The sequence below is a fragment of the Nyctibius grandis genome, chromosome 5, assembly GCF_013368605.1.
Source record: "Nyctibius grandis isolate bNycGra1 chromosome 5, bNycGra1.pri, whole genome shotgun sequence".
Taxonomy (NCBI): domain Eukaryota; kingdom Metazoa; phylum Chordata; class Aves; order Nyctibiiformes; family Nyctibiidae; genus Nyctibius; species Nyctibius grandis.
The window spans coordinates 82,280,704-82,301,864 of NC_090662.1; the positions used below are offsets into that span (position 1 = coordinate 82,280,704).

Genomic DNA, 21,161 nt, shown 5'->3' on the forward strand with positions numbered 1-21,161 from the left:
TGATGACATTCCTTGGTGAAAGCATCTGTTTTCAAATAAGCATTCATACACAAGCAGAAGAAAGAACGCTTGGACCAAATTATGTACTTTGCTTTCTACCACTGTTGTTTGCTAGCACAGAAGTGTAAGATGATTCAGGAGTCACAGACTGCTCCTTTCAGGCATAGCAAGGAATGGACAGCAAGTATAACATGCATTCAGGGCTTTGTTTCGTCTGCTACCTGGATTCACCTATACCCTTGCAATCACCAGTGTAGCTGAGCAAGATAAATCAGTCTTTTCTTAAGAGCCTGTTGATATAGCTGCTTTCTCATCAGTTCTCTAAAGAAAATAAAAAAACACAGGATACAAGGCTTTCTCCCTACATCTGGTAGCATTATTTCCCCTACCCTCATTTCCCGAACAAAACAAGGAAGCCCATCAGCTACTGCTATAGCATTAACCCATGCAAGATCATGTGCCTACGACTATTTAAATTACTTACATACAGTAAATAGCTCTAAGCAGAAGAAATGAAAAGCAATTCACCTGGGAGTTATCTACAATTTGTACTCCTCAGTTGTGCAGAGTATTTGGTCTGAATAGGCAGGGACTGAAAACAAGATGATCTTTATCTCCAGTTACCTATTTACTAGGCTACTGAATGTTTTGGGGTAAGGTTAAGAGTAGGTATGTCTGTTCTTGCTTTTCCTTTTTTTTTTTTTTATTTGCTTGAGGTATCTTGCCAACTTCACTGCAGTATTTAACAAAGCTTTTTTTGATTTAAAAAAAAAAATACTTCCTGGAAAACATGTTTGCATGTTATATAGTCCCAGTCCTACTACTGCAGTACCTGGTCATTTCAACCACAATCCCTCTTAAGTTGTGCATGTTGGACGTTCAAATCTCTGCCCTTAATCAGAACTTGAAACTAAGTCTCCCCTGTCACAGCTAGGAAGTTTAACTTCACAGAAGAATTTTTTCTTCCAAGTCAAAATAGATTGTTTAGAGTTTCAGTAAATACTAAATAATATACAAAATACTGTCAGCAATACTATTCAGTATTCCTACCAGACAGGACGACTACTTACTGGCTAAGGGGGGTAACGTTATGTATTTCTAACAGACTTCTCACTTGTGATCCTGATATGGCGCATGTGACATCCTCTAACCTTTTCAAAAATAAATTGTTGGGTACTTCCAAGGCATTAAGCAACAATTTCTTGTGACAAATCAGATCCAGTCACCCACTTATTTCAGCAAAGCTATAAAACACCAGTGAATGACTGGTATTAAACTAAGCCAGGCTCATACCAATTACCCATACTCCTGGTATAATTCTCTAGATGCTGTGCTTATTTTTTGGCTGGGACAATAAGATAACCATCACTCCACAGTTCAGTGAACTCTGGAAAGAATATCTCCTTCTGCATAGTAAGCCCATGCCTGAAAATTGCTTAACCTCTAAAGTGAGAACTACCCCACTGACACTGAAATTCACACTTACTTAAGGTTTCCAAGCATATTCGGTACCCAGTTCTGCCCCAGAGACAGAGAACTCCTCAGAGCAGAAGGTGGTGGTTGACAGTCACCTCTGCCAGCTTTAAACAAACAAACCTGGATACCACTGGCAGTCAAGCTGCTGCGGTACAGGAGCTCTGAGTCATTAATCCACCCCGCTGAGAAGCACAGTGCATGTGCTCACAAGATAGCAGGGTAAAGAGGAGGATATGAAGGCCTTTGCTGGAACAGCAAAATCGTTTCCAGTCCCACTTTGATATGATCAAAGCTCGCACTGATACCTCTATGATGAACTGCACACTGCAGTCCACACTCCTCCCGAGAGCCCCAGGCAGCCAGCTATTAAGAGCTTACACCAGTTCATCATGAACCCTCACAGCTGGAAAAGACACAACCCCCTATTCACCCATAACTACAGCAACTGCTTTGCAGCACTCCACTTTGATCTGAGAGACAAGCTGTCCTAAAATCCAGCCATATTCTACAGTCATTAATATGACTCTATTAAATATCCAAGAATTTCACCTTATAATACAAATCAACAGCAATATGAAGTACGTGTAAACATAAGTAAAGGAAGCAAGCATCAGTGAATGTCACTGCTACTTAAAAGACAGAGCCCTGATCCCATAAATTAACATGCCCAAAGATAAACAGTTCCATAACAAGGTTTTATGAAGCAAGGGCCTAGATTTGCATTTACACAGTTAGATTATATACAAAAAGACAAAGTCTCCTACCTGGGTTTCTAACTCTGTTACTTCCAAATTCAGTTTATTCAAGTGTTTGTTCACAAAGGTGATCAGAGACTATAAAAGAAAACACCAGAACCAGCGATATTAGGCACTACAGTCAGTGCCTATGTGAAAGGGTTAACATAATCTTTTAAGATATTTTTAAGCATAATAAATATGCATGCATGCTATTTGCTTTTGCATAAGTAAGTACATAAAGCTGAAAACAACTCAGTCATATCATCATTTTTGTTGCACCATATGCCAGAAGTCACCAGATGGTGCTATTACATACAGCTTACTAGTTATTTTTCCTAGCACATAAAGCATACTTTGGTGTCATAGGAAAAAGCTGTGATGACATTAGTTCTTTCGTAGGTTCTTTGTGAAGATGAAGCAAGCAGTAGGTGCATTTACTGTCCACACTAATCTCTTCAGGTTCTTGGAGAAGATCCACTGCCTAGGAGCAAGGCATCGGCAGCATTGAGCTAAGACTCCCAAGAGAAGATGCCAACAGCACACTGTTCTGCACACACCTCTGTTCCCGCAGTGATGTGTGCATATCAATTAGCAAATTACAGTCAGGATATAACCCAAGTCTGGCATTTCTATTCCTGTGGGAAGCAGACATGCAAGATCCTATGAGCCAGATACATGCTAATGTATTGAAGCACAGAGATCTGCCAGCCTGCTTACAATGCTTCCGAAAGGGACACAGAGTTGGGTGTTAACACTTTTATTGTGTGGATAGAGTTAACTTAATTCTCTATCAACTTTAAAAACACTTTTCTAGAAGACATTTCAGACCGGAAAGATAAAATCTTCCAGAGACTTCAAAGCATTATTTTAAATGCATACATCCTGTTTCATACAAAGCAAAGCGACAAATTACAACACTGACCTTTGCATACTACTGTTCTAATAAACAGCTTAACAGCCATGTTGGAACTAGCTGATGGAACAACGTGGAGTCTCTTCCTTATGCATTCTCTAAAACTAACAAGAGCTGGCAGAGATCAACAGCTACTTTACCCCTCTGCTCTGCCTAGCACAAAGAGCCACGTTAACAGTATGTCTGGATAAGTGTGCTTTGCAATGATGCTCAGCCTCGGAGGAGAGACCAGAGTACCATATGAATCAGTGTTAAGTAGAAGAGCCCTGGGACAAAAGCAACTGTGCTGTAAAAGCTTTATATTTAGCAAACTTATTTATGGGTGAATCTCATTTCAGGGTACTGTGGAAACTATCTTCCAGTTGTGGAAGATCATCTTTAGTACAAGAATGAGCTGAAAACCAAACAGCGAGTGCTTCTTGGGGAGACTGAGGCTGAGGACACACGCTCGAGACTGGCTGCCGTTGAGCCTAGCGAAGGGGTCACCACGACCAGCCGCTCATTAGCCTACAGCCCAGCCTCTCCTCCCTGGAGGACAGCACCTGGGATATAAAAGCGTGTATGACTGTTCAGTCAGAATGATCTGTACCACTGTGAATACTTTGCAGAGTAGCTTTTTCTAACCTGCATCATTTTGATTGAATCTAGCAGCGCTATCTAGAAAAGCCTTGGCCAATAAACCAGAGTAATGAGACAAGCCTGACCGAAGCCAATGAATCCAGGTATCATCTGGCTTTGAAAAAGTGACCCTTGGGGGATAAACACCCTTATCACTATTTCAGAATCCTCTTCTGCTACTTTCCAGATCTTTCTGGATATCTTTCCAAAAGCATAAGAAAAAAAGCAATGTAGAAAATAAAACTGGAATTTTATTTTTTACCTTTTTGACTACACTGAGTTTGTCTGGTGCATGATCAAAAAGTGTGTCAAAGGCATCACGTTCTGGTTTTAGGGGAAAAAAAAAAAATCAATCAATATACCTCCAACAGACAAGTATGGGAAGCAGGATATGTGTCCCAAGCTTAAAGATCTTTCTCAGAAAGCCACGTAATAGAGACTCAAGCTAAAAGTTATCACCCTATTTTGGTGTCTAAGTAAATGCCAGAGCAAACTCCCCTGGGAATTTTAGAGGCAACTGAAAATAAACATATCATTCACTGATTTCCCTTTTCTACCATTCATAATCGGTACACAAAATATGTAGGTGGAAGAAAAATTAAAATAAAACACAAATTTTGACTATGCTCCAATCCTAACGTAAACAATGAGCCACCGAAACAGCACCTGGTTTTGGTGCACTACAGCTACAGTGATAGCTATGGTCACATCCACCACTCAGCATCAACATCAGATATTCATTTGCTTAATTTAAAATTACTGGTAGTACCCCTCACTCCAGTAAAGCTTAAAACTGAAAACGAGTGAAAGCTGATTCAGCAGTGTATGAAGAGCAAAGCTTACATTCAGCATGAAGATTTAAATGTTTATACCTTCAAAGCATTGTATAACAATACATAATCCAATCTAAAATCTACTAAATTGACTATATTAGTGCAACATTTCACACCGTGGCAGCTTTAAGCTGACTGAAACTTTCCAGACATTGAGGTTTTTGGATGACAACTGTTATCACCAGGTCAAACACGAAAAAATTAGAAATCTAACCAATTGCAGTTGCATTTAAAAAAAAAAGCATAAAAAATGCTGGAAAAGTGTGCAGGTTTTAAGTTGTTAAAATTTTCAACATAGTTTTTAACAGTTTTTCCAAGTTCAAATTATTTTTATTTACAGAACACATTTTAATAGTTTTCTATTTTTAAATAAACAAATATTTATTAACCAAATTCCTTCGGTATCTGAAGATATGTTATTTAGCCCCTATAGCTCCCTGACATTACTTATTTTCCGAGTACCTTATTAATTATTAACGTAGATACTCTGCAAAAGGGGAAATGTTAGTGTTCACATATTATAACTGGGGAATAGAGAAACTAAATGACTTGTTCTTCATCACACACAGTCCTTTACAGGAGCCTACATCTCTTCAGTGAGAAGAAGTGACGTATTGCCCCTAACAAAACTAAATGCAAAGAGAGAAGTCTCTTGGCAGCAACACCAAAAAAATTGTTTTTTGTTTAGAAGACCAGATCTTCAGTTGGTAAGGTCTAAACTCTAAAATCCAGTGAACATGGAGGAGATAAGATACTCCACGCAAAGGAATTAGAGAAGGCTGACTGATTGCTGAAAGTGGACAAACAAACAGAGCTTTCTTAGACCTCGTACCATACACCTTTGCTTCAGTAATTTTCAGTGTTCATTTACATATAAATTAAATGGTCACACTATGAAGAAGGTGTAACTCTTATTGCTGGGGGTTGCAAAGATTTTTACTTGAAAGCCACTAACAACAGGACTAGGAAATATTGCCCTGTGCAGCATTTTTGCTATTCATTACTTACAAATGAAAACAAATCAGCAGAGACCAGCTCAAGCAGTATACTGGATGATCTGGTTCTACCCATTATGCTCCCCATCTGTGTGGTGTAACAAAACCTGCCCCCACAATACATTCCAACCCCATGGAATTCCTCAATCCACTGTCTTGATCTGCTGAAGGAAAACAGACAAGATTTCTGTGACTGACATAAATAAAAAAAAAATTCCGAGTCAACTTTGTTACTTACCAAATCTTCCCATCATCATCCTGCAAGTCAGAGCATTCAAAAATACTGGGTTAGTTCATGAATAAGCACTTTGAAAAGACAAGACCATGGGCTTGACGGGCCTTTTCCTGCAAGATGCCAAGGGCTAACTACTCCTATCAAGTTAGGAGGCTGAGCATGTTGCAGACCAGACCCAACATGATGCAGGAATGTCCTGAGCAGACCACCAGTGATGTCAGGGAGATACATTTGAAATTAATGGAAATGCGTAATTATGTTTTACAGATAATTCTGATTTCTCATACATAACTATTTTCATGATGAAGAGTGAATGAACAAATGTACTTCTGTGTACAGTTTCCACAAATAGAATCATCAGACGCTATACTACACAGCTCAGAAGGAGCAAGACTATCTATCCCACTTTAATCTGTTTTCTCTGAAGAAAGAAAACATACACCGTATCTGGATATTACGCAAATAAACCTGCCACGTATGAATTATATACACAGCCAGTGACATCACCAGACACATGCAGATGTTTATCAGCTGAGAATAAGGCCCTGATTTGCACAGAGGAATTAGAAAGTATTCAATGAATGTTGGATTCTGCTGATCACTGCATTTTCTGTAGCTATGCTTATATCTGGGTATGCAACACATTAAACTCTTAAAATTGTGTAACATTAAATAACTTAATAAAATACATGTATAAACACACATGCAAATCTGTAAACATCTTTCTTGCTAAAAAATGTCTAAACCCCACTCTGTAGATTACATCTTACAAACCACATCTGAAGAAGAGGACAAGCTAACTACATTGTTCAAGAGCACAGGAGTAAGGGGAGGAATTGTGGCCCACAAACCTAAGGCAGAGCTCTGATCCTACAAAAAACACTATGAGATCTTTAATGTCCGCACAGAGATGTTATGATCTCATTTTTGAGTGTTACCATCTGAAAGATCTTCCCCACTGAGCTAGCCACATGGTACTTCATTTATCTTCAAAGTCATGGAAAGCTGAGCGAACTCTACAGGGAGCCAATACACTGATAAACTGAAGGAGGGCTCATGTAAGCCCCTCTTAGAAGAGTTGCCTTCAGGCCACACGAAAGAAAATCTCAGCGTTTATTTGCAGCCAAAGTGCATCTCTAGCCTTCTCCTTATAAAAAGGACTGTAAAAACATAAAGTAAAGTAATTTGTTGCAAAAACTGGAGAGGGAATATGTTTATTTTTGCTGAGCTCTAGTCCTGAAGTACTATTGAAAACAGAGATCATCTCCCCTTACAATTTTTACAGGGTGTCACTTCAGTTTGGAGAGGTATTTCAAAGAATTGCCTTTTGTCAAACTAATTCTTCCCCAAAATATCTACATTGGCCCTTCACTTGAGAGAGGCAACAGCATGAGGCAGAAATTAGTTATATATGGCTACCTCCAGAAGGCAAGGGGAAAAAAAGAAGGCCCACAAAGGTCACTTTCAACTACTATTCAGTTAAAAGCTTCTGTAACACAAGAACGTCAAGAAGACACTTTTTTCCTTTGTACCATATTTCCAGAGACTAAGTTATTTCTATATAGTTAAAAAAAGCACCACATTAAGGGATTTTGTTAATTTAGCAGGGGCAGAGGGAAAATTAAGTCTCCCTTTTGTCTTTGTAAATGGTCTTGCATCATGCATCACAGTCACACTCTGAAGCCGAAGTGTTTTGTGCTTACTCTGTCGTGGTCGTCAGCTCCTCTGTAACATGAGTGGTCTGGAGGAGGCCTTCGCGTTTCTGGAAAGGAAGATGGAGTTAGAAACTGAGTCGGCATTAGTAAAGGAGAAGCTCATTAGGGGCTCTGCAGCATTCAGCATCTTTCAGGAATCCCAGAGGAGAAAACGGGATAAAGCATGCTCGCTAGGTTCTGTTGAGGTAGATGTGAAACAGCTGACACAGGAGGGGCTCACTCCCAGAACAGTGGCATTTATCAGGCTGACAGCCAAATGGATGTTTGGGAAACATATATATATATTTGCAGCCAACAAACACGCTAACAATTCTCCTCCTGAGACCAGAGTCAACATCGTGCCTGGAACACAAATTAGAGAGAGTTTGTCTGCCCAGTCTTAAATTCCCCAAGGGCACTTGTTCATGTCACGGTTTCAACCAACAATTTGACACGATTGGCAGCCCGGCTCTCTGGAGGGGTCTGGGGCTGAAATAACACAGGCAGCTGCCCCCGGGCCAGGGCTCCGGTGTGCCGGCAAAGCTCTCTGGGCACGAGGGCGGCTCTCCTAGAGCAGGCAAGTTACTGAGGCCACCAGCCACACACCTGTCAGGAACACATCCAACAAGGAAAGGCAGGGAGCATAAAAAGCCCAACTAGTGATTTCACAATGAATAGTATTGCCCTGTTACCCGGTTTTCTCTTCTTGGGATAATTTTGTGCATGAATAAGGAGTCTTCTGCCCAACAGAGAGTTAGCACACGGTGAGACTCAGTTTCCAAACAGCTTTACAACAGCTTCCTCGGCTCTGTTAAGACACAGCCCCCTGACACAGGTGGGGTTAAACGTTTCTGAGCCTCTCCAGAGTTTTGGAGACATGACATGTGCCTCTCAGAGGCTGGAAGTGCTTTTACCCGAATCAAAAACTTTCTTAATATCTCTGTGGGGCCCTTCCAAAGTCATGGGATATAGCCTTATGCCTGAATGGAGGAATTTCTTTCCTCCCTTCTCTATGCTTAAAAAGCTGACACAAAGAACTCAACTCTCAGCAGCCATCTAGGAACCGGACTGTCAGAATGACTTAGGGCAGGGTTAATAAAGCTGCTAGCACAGGTAAGCAGGGAAACCACCCCCCCTGCCCCCAGGCACAAGCTCCATACACATATGCCATCTCAATTTCACCAGCTGAACCCCAAACAAGAACTTATTAGGGAGAAAAGCTTTTTCAGAGAAACACATCCTTCCCCAGAAGCAATCTAAGAAATAAAAATTGAAATCTAAAAACCAGTAAGAAGAACTCCTGCCCTTCCACTCCCTCCTCAACGAATGAAGGCAGCGTTGATTTCTCAAGCCATCACCCAGGGAGCCTGGCTGAAAGCACATCGGGAGCCGTGGTCTCCCAGCACTGTGCTGTTACAGCTCCGTGCCTGAGCTGGGCCCTGTGCTGGATGCTGCCAGCTGGCCCTGTCTTCACAGCCCCTCACTTCCCTATCATGCATACATCTCATCCTGCTCTCCCAAGGGAGCCACGGGAACGGTGCCAGAAGGTTTGGTGAAACAAGCCAGGATGACAGCATGGATGGAAAAATGAGGAACCATCTGACAGGGCAATGTTTTCTTGCATACAAAACAATGTTGTCTTTATTCCACCCCACCATGTCTCTGCTTTATTAACACAGGTTTCTGGGCCTTCCAGGCACTACGTACCCCAGGGAGAATATGCTATAAACTGTGAACAAAAACTCAGTAAGTGGTGACTAGTGAATAATGCCTCCAAACGCCTGAGAAGAAAGAGGAACAGATGCCAACGCTGACTTCCCAATAGGTAGAAACAGCAGCATTTCTGCGTAGCCCCCCCCAAGGCAGCTGAGCATGCTGCTCTCACAGCAAGCCTAGGTCCCTTGGCCTTGCAATCCAAAAGCAAATGTCATTCTTTGACAAAACTTCAATTCCTCGCGCCACTGCCACCAGACGTATTTATTCTTCATCCAGCCTTGCCTCTGACCTTTCAGTCTGCAACTCAGACTACAAGGGAATTACTGTAAAAATACCTCAGATCTCCCAGCAGCACCAAGGTGGGACACACTGCAATTCTAAAAATGAGGATAAGGAAAGCTAAGCGCAAAAGACAACAATTCCTGAGCCTTGTAAAAATAACCAACACAATGAGCCTTAAGAACAATTTTTACACTTATTTCTGAGAACATTTTTGTTTTCCTGAATTAGGGTATTTCTTCATCATGCAAGTTTACGTTTTAAATATCAGGCAATAGAGTCAGGTGGAAGAAAAATCTCAGGATTTTCAATTCTCACTGGAAGCATGTACTGAAACAACAAAGTTTCTCTCCTCCCTGCCCTCACTGAGGAGGGCTGGAACAACAGGCCCATGCTGAGTGACACCAGTATTAAAACATGTATCATCTTAGACTCTAACTCAGCACTTAGAGTAGTTATCAACAGGATCTTAACTAGAAGACCCACCTAAACCCTTGCTCTGCTAGGACACTTCATGTATAACTTGAACATATATTGCCATGGTTACAAAATTTTCTATTTCACACAAAAACCACCAAGAAAACCAATTCTGGCGGTTGATTTCAAAAAGGTTTGAAAGTAACTAGGTTTCATGAACTCTGCTCTTGACAGGGCCTACCTCATGGTGCCCATTATAAAATAATATAAACAAAAGTGTTTTCTGCTGGGTTAGTCTTGTAGTTGTTCTAGGTAATATTGACAGACAGATAGATAGGTAAAGGTTCTTCCTGATGAGGAAGGTAAAGCAGAAAGTCCTCTCCAAAACGCTTGTGTGTTTCTGAGCAAACTACACAGTGCAGGACCAAAAAAGGATAGTGTATTTTTTGACAGATATCGATCCAGCTACAGATCTTTCTCAGACTCTAAATTAACTGGTTTTAGTAAAAAAAAAAAATACAGCACCTTAGGAAAGTCTCAATCTGTCATCTCAAGATGCCAAAGGAAGGGAAGAATTTAAGGGAAGGGCAGAATCACCACCAGTCTGAGAAGATCTTGACAAATTCTTTCCATGTAGCACAGTGCTGTCATAATATTATCTCATTATCTCCTGTCCTGTGGAGTAGGACACTAAAAATTAGAGAAGAAAAAACTCACACCACTTACACAAACTAATAAAGTATTCTGCATTGCTCTGGGATGGGCTATGGAAATGCAGACAACTTTGCTAAGCAGTAACTTGCTAAACCAGTATGACTCTCTTATTTTCATAGTGTAAGCACAGCCCTTCAGGGCAAGAAGCACATCATGCATCTGCACAGTGTGAGGACGGCTCAACAAAGTCAATAATGATAATCCTAAGTGCCAAAGTCACCCATGAAAGTGAGACAACTAGTTTTGAAAATTTCAGTGTGGGTGTGTTCTTGCACAGTACTCCCACAAAATTTGCTAGGTTTTCTTGCTGCAGAAAATTCTGAAAAGCTTACAAAGCAGTCACTTAATAAAATGTTGAATAATCCCTTTAAACGGACATTCAAGCAAGAAGAGGCATTTAAACTAAAACTTCTCAGAGCAGACATCTTATGTTAATTGTGATCTAGTTTGACACAACCCTAATCATTGTTGGGATCTGTAATAAGAGATCATTTAACAACAAATTGATAATTATAATAATAATAATCTTCTTAATAGTAGTTTTCTTACTTGGATTAGGAACAATATTAACCTCATTATGATTCTTCTGGTTGTCATTAGTATAACAAAAGCTAAATAAAATCCATTTAGAGAGATCTGTGTTACTGAACCAGCATGTATTTTTAGACTAGATTATGAATGCTGAACTACAAAAATTCAATTTACCAAACTATAAGGCAAAAGTTATTGTTCCAGAAGAAACATGCTTCAGTTTATACTGTGCCTTGCTTTCCATTTAAATAAACAAAGCTGAAGAGTTGCAAGCTTTTCTTAGCAGTGGGATAGGGGGGCTGAAACAAGCCTCTTCTTGCATGGGGGCAGCAGAGGTAGGCTCACTGCCAGCAGTTGCCATAACCATCTCCAGGACTCCAGGCTCTAGGTCCAAGAGCAAGAGCCTAGAGCTTCTCAAGCTTAAATTAACTCTCATTGTACCATTGCTCTGACACCTTCAGGCACTCCACTGGGGACACAGGAGTTGCTCTTTCTCTCTTTCTTTCTTTCCCTAGTTTCTGTCAGCCTTTATCTCATCCAGTCTTCACCTCAGCCTTGTCTAGTCTCAAGATGCAGGGACTCTGGTGAACCAGATGCTCACAGTAGGTGTCTTCTCTATATCCCTCCAACAGGAAAAGATGTGAGAACACCTTCCCCACAGTCCTCCCTCTGCTACAGAGATGGAGGGTCCTGAAGCTTGAACTAAGGACAAGGAAAGGGAGGCTTTATCTCTTTACCTAAGGTTTTTTTCTGACTTACGGAAGACACTTCACTGTACTGGGCAGAAGGAGATTTCTAGCATCAGGGTGTCTGAGGACTGTTGACCACCTTACATTTTCCTCCTTACCTTTCCGAGACAGTCAAAAGAAATTTTAAAAGAAATTAGTCTCCTATCTACATTCATGTTACTTTATACCTAACTCACCTTCTTAAAATGAAAGAACTACAGCAGCCTGAAAGCAGTTCAAAATCACCTCTTAAAGATAATACATACATTTATTGTGAGACAGGGAATATCCATCAATTACTCATTTACATCACACCCTATACCTCTAGAGCATTCAGGCAGGCAGCCTGGAAAATGCCATTATTTAAATGTAAAGCAAAATGAGGCTTGCCTAATTGACCACCATGCAATCGCATCTTGTAAGGGTATCCACATTTGCAAAATAGAGTCTGAGATTACTTTATCTTCTTTATTCCTCTGTAGTAGAAACCTACTACAGCATGACAGCTCTAACAGTAAATGGCACATACAGTAAGGACTTCCACAGCCTGCTGCCAGCAGCTGAGCCTGCCTTGCAACAACAGCACTGAGCACCACAGCAAACAGTCACGGCATGATCAGAGTGCCAGCTGGAACAGTTCTGCCTGGTGTTTCAACAGCTGTTGAGAAAAGCTGGGTTCGCATGCTACAGACTGTATTGCCACAGGAGCTTCAGCTGGGATAGAAGGAGAGATAAAAAGCAAGACTACATATGCTCTGAAAAAAGAGTCTTTGTAGAGTGAAAGTAAATGGTCAACACCAAGCAGAGAAAGGAATAACTAGCGCAATATCTAGGGCAGGAGGGAAGAAGTCAGGGTTCCTCTGGTCAGATCTCTTCTCCATATCTAAGGAAAGCTAACAAAAACACAAGGCTATGAAAGAAATGATGAAAGTCTATTAGCCTGCCAAGGAAAACAACGTGTCTAAGTCTGCACAGTAAGTCATTGGGGAAAAACAACATCAGTAACAGACTTCCCAGACTACGGAGATTTTACGTGCTGAAACTCCTTTCTGTGCTGTTTGTGTTTCAATGGCTTCTCTACAAAAAATGCGTGGCAAAAAGCATTACTAAAGTGCCAGAAATGACACACACAACTCTCTCTCATACAGAATCCAATCACATGTTTTTAGCTTGATATTGCAGTAGCAAGTGGTGGTCCCAAACATATTAAAGGCATGATGCTCTTGGGATCACATTTAAGCACACCAAAAATGCATTCCCAGGATTGGGACTCACTAACCAACTGGGACAAGAATTTTCTACGTGACAAGAGATTGGGGGGCAATGGATGGGAGCAGCACAGTACTGCAAAATCAGACTGATAAACAATGATCGTTCTGATCAATTTCTCTTACGAGTTCATACTCACCCGTACAACTACCACTTGTACAGACACATGTTCAGGCAGTCGAATGGGAGCCCGAAAATGCATTGCCAAAGCTACCAGAAGGTGAAGAATGGAAATCAGATTCTTGCCATGGATTGCTGCAGGGAACAAGGAAAATGAAGCAAATAAAAGAATACTGAGTCCTTATTTTAAACAAAGAGCTCTGGGAAAAAGGCACAAAAAAGGCAGTGAAAAATGCCTTTGGTGAAGACAGTCTGTTTTCTTTTTATCCTTCTTGCTCTTTTTCCTAAATTAACAAGGCCTCCAACATAAATTTACAGATAGCAAAGCCTAGATTCAAGCCTCCCTTTAAGTTACATGCCTAACTTAGGAGTCCAAACACTTCAGCTCCCTCTTTAGTCAATGAAGACAAGCAGACTCAATCATTTGCCTTCCACTGTACTGGGGAATACTGGTGAATTCTGCTTTTAGCAGACCTCCAAAGCATTAACACAAGCTTTCCTGGCTCTAAGAGATGAACTCCAATGAACCCCACCCACTGCCTAGGTGAAGGGACCTCTCAAATTCCATTCTCACTTTCGGATTGTAACAGGCCATGCTGGAACAGAGGACACTTTCTGCTTAGCCTGTCAGAAGCTGCATCCTCCAACAGGATGCAGGGTCCTTTTACTCTCACTGTGGTGGCCTGAAGGGTTAGACCACCATCTGTACTTGAATGACTAACACATTTCTCATGTCTGTAGGGATTCGAATTCAGTAAGCAAACATAAAACTTCCTAATGAAAGCATATCCTTAAAGGAACAAACTATTTCAATTATCCCATAGCCGTGTACATCTGTCCTTAAACAAAGACCACAGAAGAAGGTACCAGTTACAATCCCGACATGGATGTGGTAACACCCTCTACACAAATAAATAATTAATTTTTAAAAACACACTGCATCACAGAGAATATGATCAACCTATGGATTATCATACCCTCCTTGCCTGTGAGGCTGAGACAGAAAGCATAACAGAGTCCTTACAGTCAATGTTCCACTTGATTGTCCAGCCATGGGGTCGGAGTAAATCATGGACAGCTTCCAGGACCGTCTGCAACTTTTGTTTCTGACCAATTTCAGACTGCGTCACTTCTGCCACGTTGAGTTTACGGTCAGCCAATTTTTCTGTATTTGAAAAAAAGAACAACAAAAAGAATAGGCAAAAATCACATTAAACAAGGGCCCAGGTGGGAATAATGAGCACAGAGCACTAGGCTGACCTGGATTCTGTTAGAAATTTTCCAAGAGAATTATTTTGCTCGGAAAGCAAAATAGCTGAAAGCAAACCTTTCATCAAAGTGTGTCAATTCCAATAAAACCTGTGATAGAAAACTGGTAAGGTCTGGCAGAACTTGCTCGTCAATCAGGTGTCAAAATATATAACACTTTCAGATAGGCAGCAAGTTAGTAACAATATTTATTGTACCTCCCATTTTCTTTCATTGCTGAAAAGCATTTGGCACAACACACCCTTCACTAAACAAGGAATCTGCACAGGTTTAATGGACTTTTCTAATAACAAGTTAATTTAGGACAAAAAAAGGGGAAATACTGTGTAAACATTTACTTCAGCTTGATAAGCTTTATTTCAGGTTAGCTGAAGGTATGAATTTAAGCTAAAGCAAACTTTTCCTCCTCAAACCATCAAGAGTCATAGATTCATATGACCGACAGATTTGTACTGGCTTAGTGGAACTAATTTAAAGAAAGAAGTGAGTTGGTACAATCTTGCCATGTCGTTATGACATTGTCACATCATGGTTGATTACTTCCAAAAATGAACTAATGCAGGAAATTTTGTAAAATGCCATTACTAAAATTTGAATTCTGTTTCTGTAATATAAATATTTGTTCCCAAAGTCATAGACAAGTCATTCTTCTCTTCCTCTGCATTGTGGCCCTTGCCAAAGGCATAGAAGCTGAATTTCTCTAAAAAAGAAAAAAAGAAGAAAGAACACTGAGGAAGGTGGGGTCGAGTCCCCCAGCTACCAGAGCAATGGGAACAGCTGATCTCTTTTTTCCCTCCACCCTACGGGAAAAAAAATCGTCAGACTCACTCTGCTGCTAGGACTAGGAGGTCAGGACTGGCTGAACATACTCCAATTACACATTATTATTCCAGTCTTTAAAAAAAACAGACTTCACCAAAACTGTTTTCACAAAATGGGAGGGGCTTCGACTCTAAAGATCCTTTCAGAAACATTTCAGAGTTGTCAACACCTATTATTCCCGTAATGGAAATATTTCTGCTCTCAAGTTCAAGAGTATGTTTCTTCTGGACATTTTACCTAGCTGAAGATATATATCTCTATTTTATTTAAAAGTGACAGAAATACAGAAGTACTTTAATAACCCAAACAGAAGAGACTTGGAGGTTATCAAATACTTTGCACATTTTGACTGTTTCTATCAGTCTACAGTAGGAAATTTTTATCAATATCTGAATAATAGTAATTGGAAAAATGTTCTTTAGCCAAGATGTCTCTGAGACTTTTTAAAACCACCAAACCACACAAATATTATTTTAAATTATTTTAGACATTTAAGAAAAATTATACTACAAGATTTATTTTTTGGTCATGTGTTACAGCTCCTACCTATTCTCAGTCCAGGTTAGCTGCCAGTCAGCAAGCAGGAATTTATTTCCTCTCACCGTGACACCATGTGTACCAAGCCACTCCAGCCTCTCTGAGGGGCACTACTTGCACCTTCATAAACTTAACTAAACAAGGAGCTCCACACCTTAACCAGTCAGATGGCCATTTGCTAAACTCTTACTCCAAACTGCTTCAAAATAAGCCCACTGACAAGCTGCTGTCTTTCATCTTTTTTTTGTGTCTGCCTATCAAGACAGATCTTCTTGAAACATCTCTCACACACAAGGAATGATAACTACTACTTGAAGTTTAATGACCCTACTTTGTTAGCCTTTCCTGCAGGCACCAGAGAAGATGACTTGCACAACAGAGGGCTGACTTAATTCTGAGGCCTGGAGCATCAAGAGCACCACCACAAGCATGACATGCTTCGTGACAGCACGAAGATGGACAGATCCAGTAATACACGTATTGCTGAAGAAACTAAGACACTACTGAAGAACAACACAAAATTGGGGCTGAGTTGTGATAGCTTCAGGTTGGGGAGAAGCATTTGCTCTCCAGTCAGAGGCACAACAGGAAGAAAATGAGGAAAAAACAGTCCAGATGAAGTCTCAGACTGCAAGATGTACATGCCCACCTTTCCTCCTGTACGATATGCTAAGTTCAACTGAGCTGCATACGTATGTACGTATGTATATACAACTAAGCACCTTCTAAATGTCTGCAGGCGTGAGGGTGGAACCATGGCCTCCACAGGGAGTGTAAGAAAGCAGTGATACCTATGACAAATGGCTACAGTGAGACGCACTACCACCTGCTGAAACAGCAGTGTCTATATGTTAAGAAGTAACAACTGTATTCACACAATACTCCCCAGCTAAAATTAACTCTACACCCCTGCACCCCACCATGTCTGGAGGGTCCCACCCGCAGTCTAACCAAGCAGTGTTAAAAGTGTTCTATTCCTCAAGTTATTTTTGTGGAGTTTTAATTGCACACAAAGTTAACTGTTGTTAATCAATTTTAAAAGCTTGTGAATGTTCACCAAAACACTTCAGACCTGTTATTTAAGGGGCATACGCAGAAAATTCAGTAAGCAGCACCCATTAGCACCAGTGGAATTCGCACCACTAGGTCCTCTTGCCCCACTCTGACACACACATCCCACGTCCCAGCCCACTCTTGAAAACACATTATAAGTAAACTGAGAGCAGTCTGACTATCTGTCTCCAAGAAACAGTGTGGATTTACAATGGCACTTGAAGCTTCAAGTCTCTTTGTTTGCTAAAAGCACCCCAATAAATCACTGAAATAAGGTTTTCTCCATTGCGCTTACTGCATGAACAGACACATTGCAAAGACATAACGGAGTTGCAAAATCACAATTGCTTAACTGAGTATATCCTTTCATGAATCATTCGCACATAAGTGCATATTATGAGTATGTGCCTGCTGCCATGCATTCTTCTTTTTCTCATTTTTTTCTCCTAAAAATAATTCTATCAGGACCTCAAAAAAGCTCTCAGCTCAAAAGCTTTCAGAAGCAAAAGATATAGACAAAATTTTGGACCACACGGCTTCTGCTTGGTCCTCCACTGTAAACATGAATCTCTTCACCTCTTTTCTGCCACATATTTCAGCTGTCTGGACTATACTTAGTCCATGAAACAGATACCTAAGAATCATCTGGACTTCCTCCCCTTTCAGCAGACAGCCTGAGAAGAACAGATGGAGAAGGTGACACTCTAGCTGTCAGTGAAACAAACTGTATCCCTGGTGAGATGGTGAGTTGCTGCACAGACCTGCTGCTGTCTGCAGCTTTGGAAGAGATTAACTTTGGGCCCCTTCCAGTCTTTGGGGCTGCCTTCTCTTGTGTGAACTCACCTAGCAGCTTTTGTAGCACCTGCCCATCATAAAGGTCCTCTTCAAGCTGTTTGACAATGATTCTCTCCTCCACCAGCACATCATTAATCCAGTCAATTAGAACCTGGAAGTACAGAAAAAGCAAGTAAATGTCTAAAAACCACTGAAACATGTTCCTACCATTCAAGGCAGTAATCAGGAATATAAAACAGAGCAAGAGTAACCATATTTATGTATTTCCAAGCTACAGAGAAATAACAAAGAGATGCTTTTGCTCTATTGTTTTTAATTCAGATCTTGGAGCATAGTAATTTTAGCACCCTCTACTTTTCCTTATTAAAACGTCTCCTTACTGCACCAATTCTAAAGCAAGTAGCAACTAGCAGCTCTGCAACAATAACCTTTGCTAGTATCTATGTTCTCCAGGTCCCAAAACTCATGTCTTACCTGTTTTATGTGAACAGCAGACCTGCCTATAGATGACAATAGTTCCACACTCCCACCATGATCTCCACCCTGAATAGACGTGACTGGTGTGCGAGAAAGAAGAGCTTCAGAGGGGAAAGAGAGAACGCTCCTACTAACAGGAGCTAAACAGACCCACTAGCTAGATCCCTGCCATTAGCAACAGGACAAGGCATTTTATCTTAAGTTATAGCAGAATACAGAAGTCTGGAATTAAAATTTTGGTCAAATGGGCCTGATATCCATTCTACAACATATATAATAGTCCCCATATGCACTATCGTAACCGTAAAAATCATTCAATCACCTGCAAAACAGGAATGAACGTAAAGAAAAGGAACTGAGTTAAGTTTTTCAGATGCCAGAGATAACAACTTCCAAACAGTTACAGGAAAAACAGCCTTGACTGAAGTTGGTAGTAGTGCTTTCCTCCAATTTATTATTTGGAAAATTAAATTACTTTTGCAAAAATAATATAGTTCTGTGGGAAGAGACGCAATGTTAAATCCTGCTAAATCCTAGATTCTGTAAGAGAAGAAGAGTATTGCCAATCATAGACATGCAAAATCCATTAACTAGAGCCACCTAAAGCAATGAGCCTCATTTAAAAATTCTTCAGTTTTTAATTTGCTTCATATAAAATTGTGGATTCTTTAAATTAATTTTCTGATTAGATCCCATACTTCTGCCTGATCATACTTCAGTCATGATGGCTAAGAAAGTTTTGGGGTTTTAATACACAAGAGACAGATTGTGAAACAAAAGCAAATAAACAAAATATAGACAGGTTTGCACTGGAAAACACCCACCTTGGCAATCCTAGAAAACACAAGCATTTGAATATGTTGGTCACAAGGACATTTAAGTGATTTAGCCTGGCTACTGAGGTTCATTGAATCTACCAACCTCAAGTAAGTTTTGCTAGGCTTAGTGTCCACAAAGAAGTTTATAATCCAAACATGAAACACTAACGCTTCATGCACCTCTAATCTAGATCTTTAGTACTTCCAAAGCACAATGAAAATGTGCAGGACTGAAACTCAGCTCTAAAAATAGTGTAAGTAGCAAATTTTAGCTGGGTAATATGGCAACCAGTCAATTCATGGAAAGCAAGGATCAGCATCAATGCTCACGTACGTACATCACTTTTGCCCTCTAAGCTGCCCAGAGGGATGAAAAATCTCAGTAATAAAAAATGACTCCTCTAAAGAGCTTTCTTTCAAATAAAGCTTTTCTGAGAAGTTATTCACTAGCCAATATCAACAACTTGTATTAAAAGTCATCTTCTCTAGAACAGGTAAAGGAAAAGTGGAGGCGACGTTTGAAGAGAGATGTGGATATATGAGAATGTGCTCTGCACCAGTATTATTGGCCCACTGCTCCCCTGTGACCTTGTAGGAACCTTATCTATCACTTGGGCCATTTCCTCTATCAGATGACCTCCGCTGTGCAATTACAGCTACCACCACTGTTCCTACACACGCCACCAAGTTGTTCCACACTCTCACATCCCCTTAATGCCATTTGTTGGGCAGGAGGATCATACAGTTTCTCCCTCTCTCTCCCCTGCCTCATGCTCCCCTCCTGCAACACCTTCATGGCTTGCACTCCCAATGAACTGGCAACAGCACTTCTGCTTGAGCAGCCCAGCCTGCTGGCACACTGGCTACCCCTGGCACTTGTGGTCTTGGACTGAAAGGGGTTTTGCAGCACAGTGCCCTGTCAGGTACAATCATCCTCTCACTTTGGCTGTGGTCATAGGAGCATTGTTGGGAAGCCTGTCTCCTGACACATGTTCCAACGTGCCCTGAAAACCATCTTGCTTCTATGTCATACAGCCTGATATATATATCACATATGAGCAGAGAAAAATGTCAAGACGATTGTTCTTCCTGTGTTTCACCCTCTAGCAGTTCTCAGGATGCCTCTTAAGCAGCCTCTAGACCAGGTAAACTCTCCCTGCCCAGCCCTTCTCCTCTAGATTTAATGCTAGGGTTTTCAAAAAATCATAATATGTCAGCTATCACCTGGCACAGGGCATCAAAACTTTGGATTTCCTTTGAAAACGCTAACCAAAATCAGCTCATCAAAGATTACAGCCAGCAAAAGTTAAATGCAAGAAGATGCAGCCTAAACAAAAGTTATCAGAGCTCTGCTCTGCATGTGCAGAACCATGACTACATTTGGAGAGAAAACTCCAATCAGCTATTCTTGTCTCTTTCAATCGTTTTCAGGGGATAGAAGGACATTTATGGTAAAGGAGGGGAGAGACACATTAGACAAGTTAGTAAAGGCTTACCACAGCTGGAAGACAATGAGAAGAGGGATACTATCGTTCACCTCGAAAACTGTTCACCAGTGATACAGAAAAGTGAGTCCTAAATAACAAGATACTTTCTTTTCCCAGATCATCTAGAAAGACATTTTCGAAGCCTGTCAATAAGGTGACTACCCAATTCCAAAACAATACAAGTTTGACACACATAGACATCAACAGAAAAACAACTGAAGAAACTAAAGTCATAGAAGATTTAGGTCTTCCATGAGATTTACAGAGCAGACTTTCAAAAATTATCTGAAGTTCACCTGAAATTATCATTTGATAATCAGTTCCCTCTACAGTCCCTATAGGAAGAGGCCAGATTTCCAAAAGCCCTCAGAAGCTTTGTTAAAGGAAGACTCGGGATGCTAAACTAATTGAAACCATTAATTAACATTTTATTTTGCCTGTCCTGTGCTGAATGGTATTGAAGTCAGAATCTAGAAAATGCCAAGGAATTAAAAATAAAAGTCTGGAAGTATCTTCTAATGTAGGAGCCAATATCCCATTTCGAACAGTGTACGTACATAGGAATCACAAAGTGGCTTTGGGTACAGGGTGTTAAAAAAGGGAAATACTTACACTAGATGCTACTTAA

The 21,161-nt window shown here is 40.6% G+C and overlaps 1 protein-coding gene across 2 annotated transcripts in view; it reads right to left on the reverse strand.

Moving 5' to 3' along the window:
• The window catches only part of PARVB (parvin beta), a 65,441-nt gene that overhangs the window by 10,567 nt on the left and 33,713 nt on the right, over nucleotides 1-21,161 (reverse strand). For both annotated transcript variants that reach the window (XM_068401246.1, XM_068401247.1), the window contains exons 4-10: nucleotides 17,800-17,902; nucleotides 14,300-14,440; nucleotides 13,295-13,410; nucleotides 7,511-7,569; nucleotides 5,811-5,830; nucleotides 4,007-4,068; nucleotides 2,241-2,309 (exon numbers count right to left, since the gene is read on the reverse strand). In XM_068401246.1, coding sequence (XP_068257347.1) covers nucleotides 2,241-2,309; nucleotides 4,007-4,068; nucleotides 5,811-5,830; nucleotides 7,511-7,569; nucleotides 13,295-13,410; nucleotides 14,300-14,440; nucleotides 17,800-17,902 — 570 coding nt within the window. The remainder of the gene's footprint in view (nucleotides 1-2,240; nucleotides 2,310-4,006; nucleotides 4,069-5,810; nucleotides 5,831-7,510; nucleotides 7,570-13,294; nucleotides 13,411-14,299; nucleotides 14,441-17,799; nucleotides 17,903-21,161) is intronic.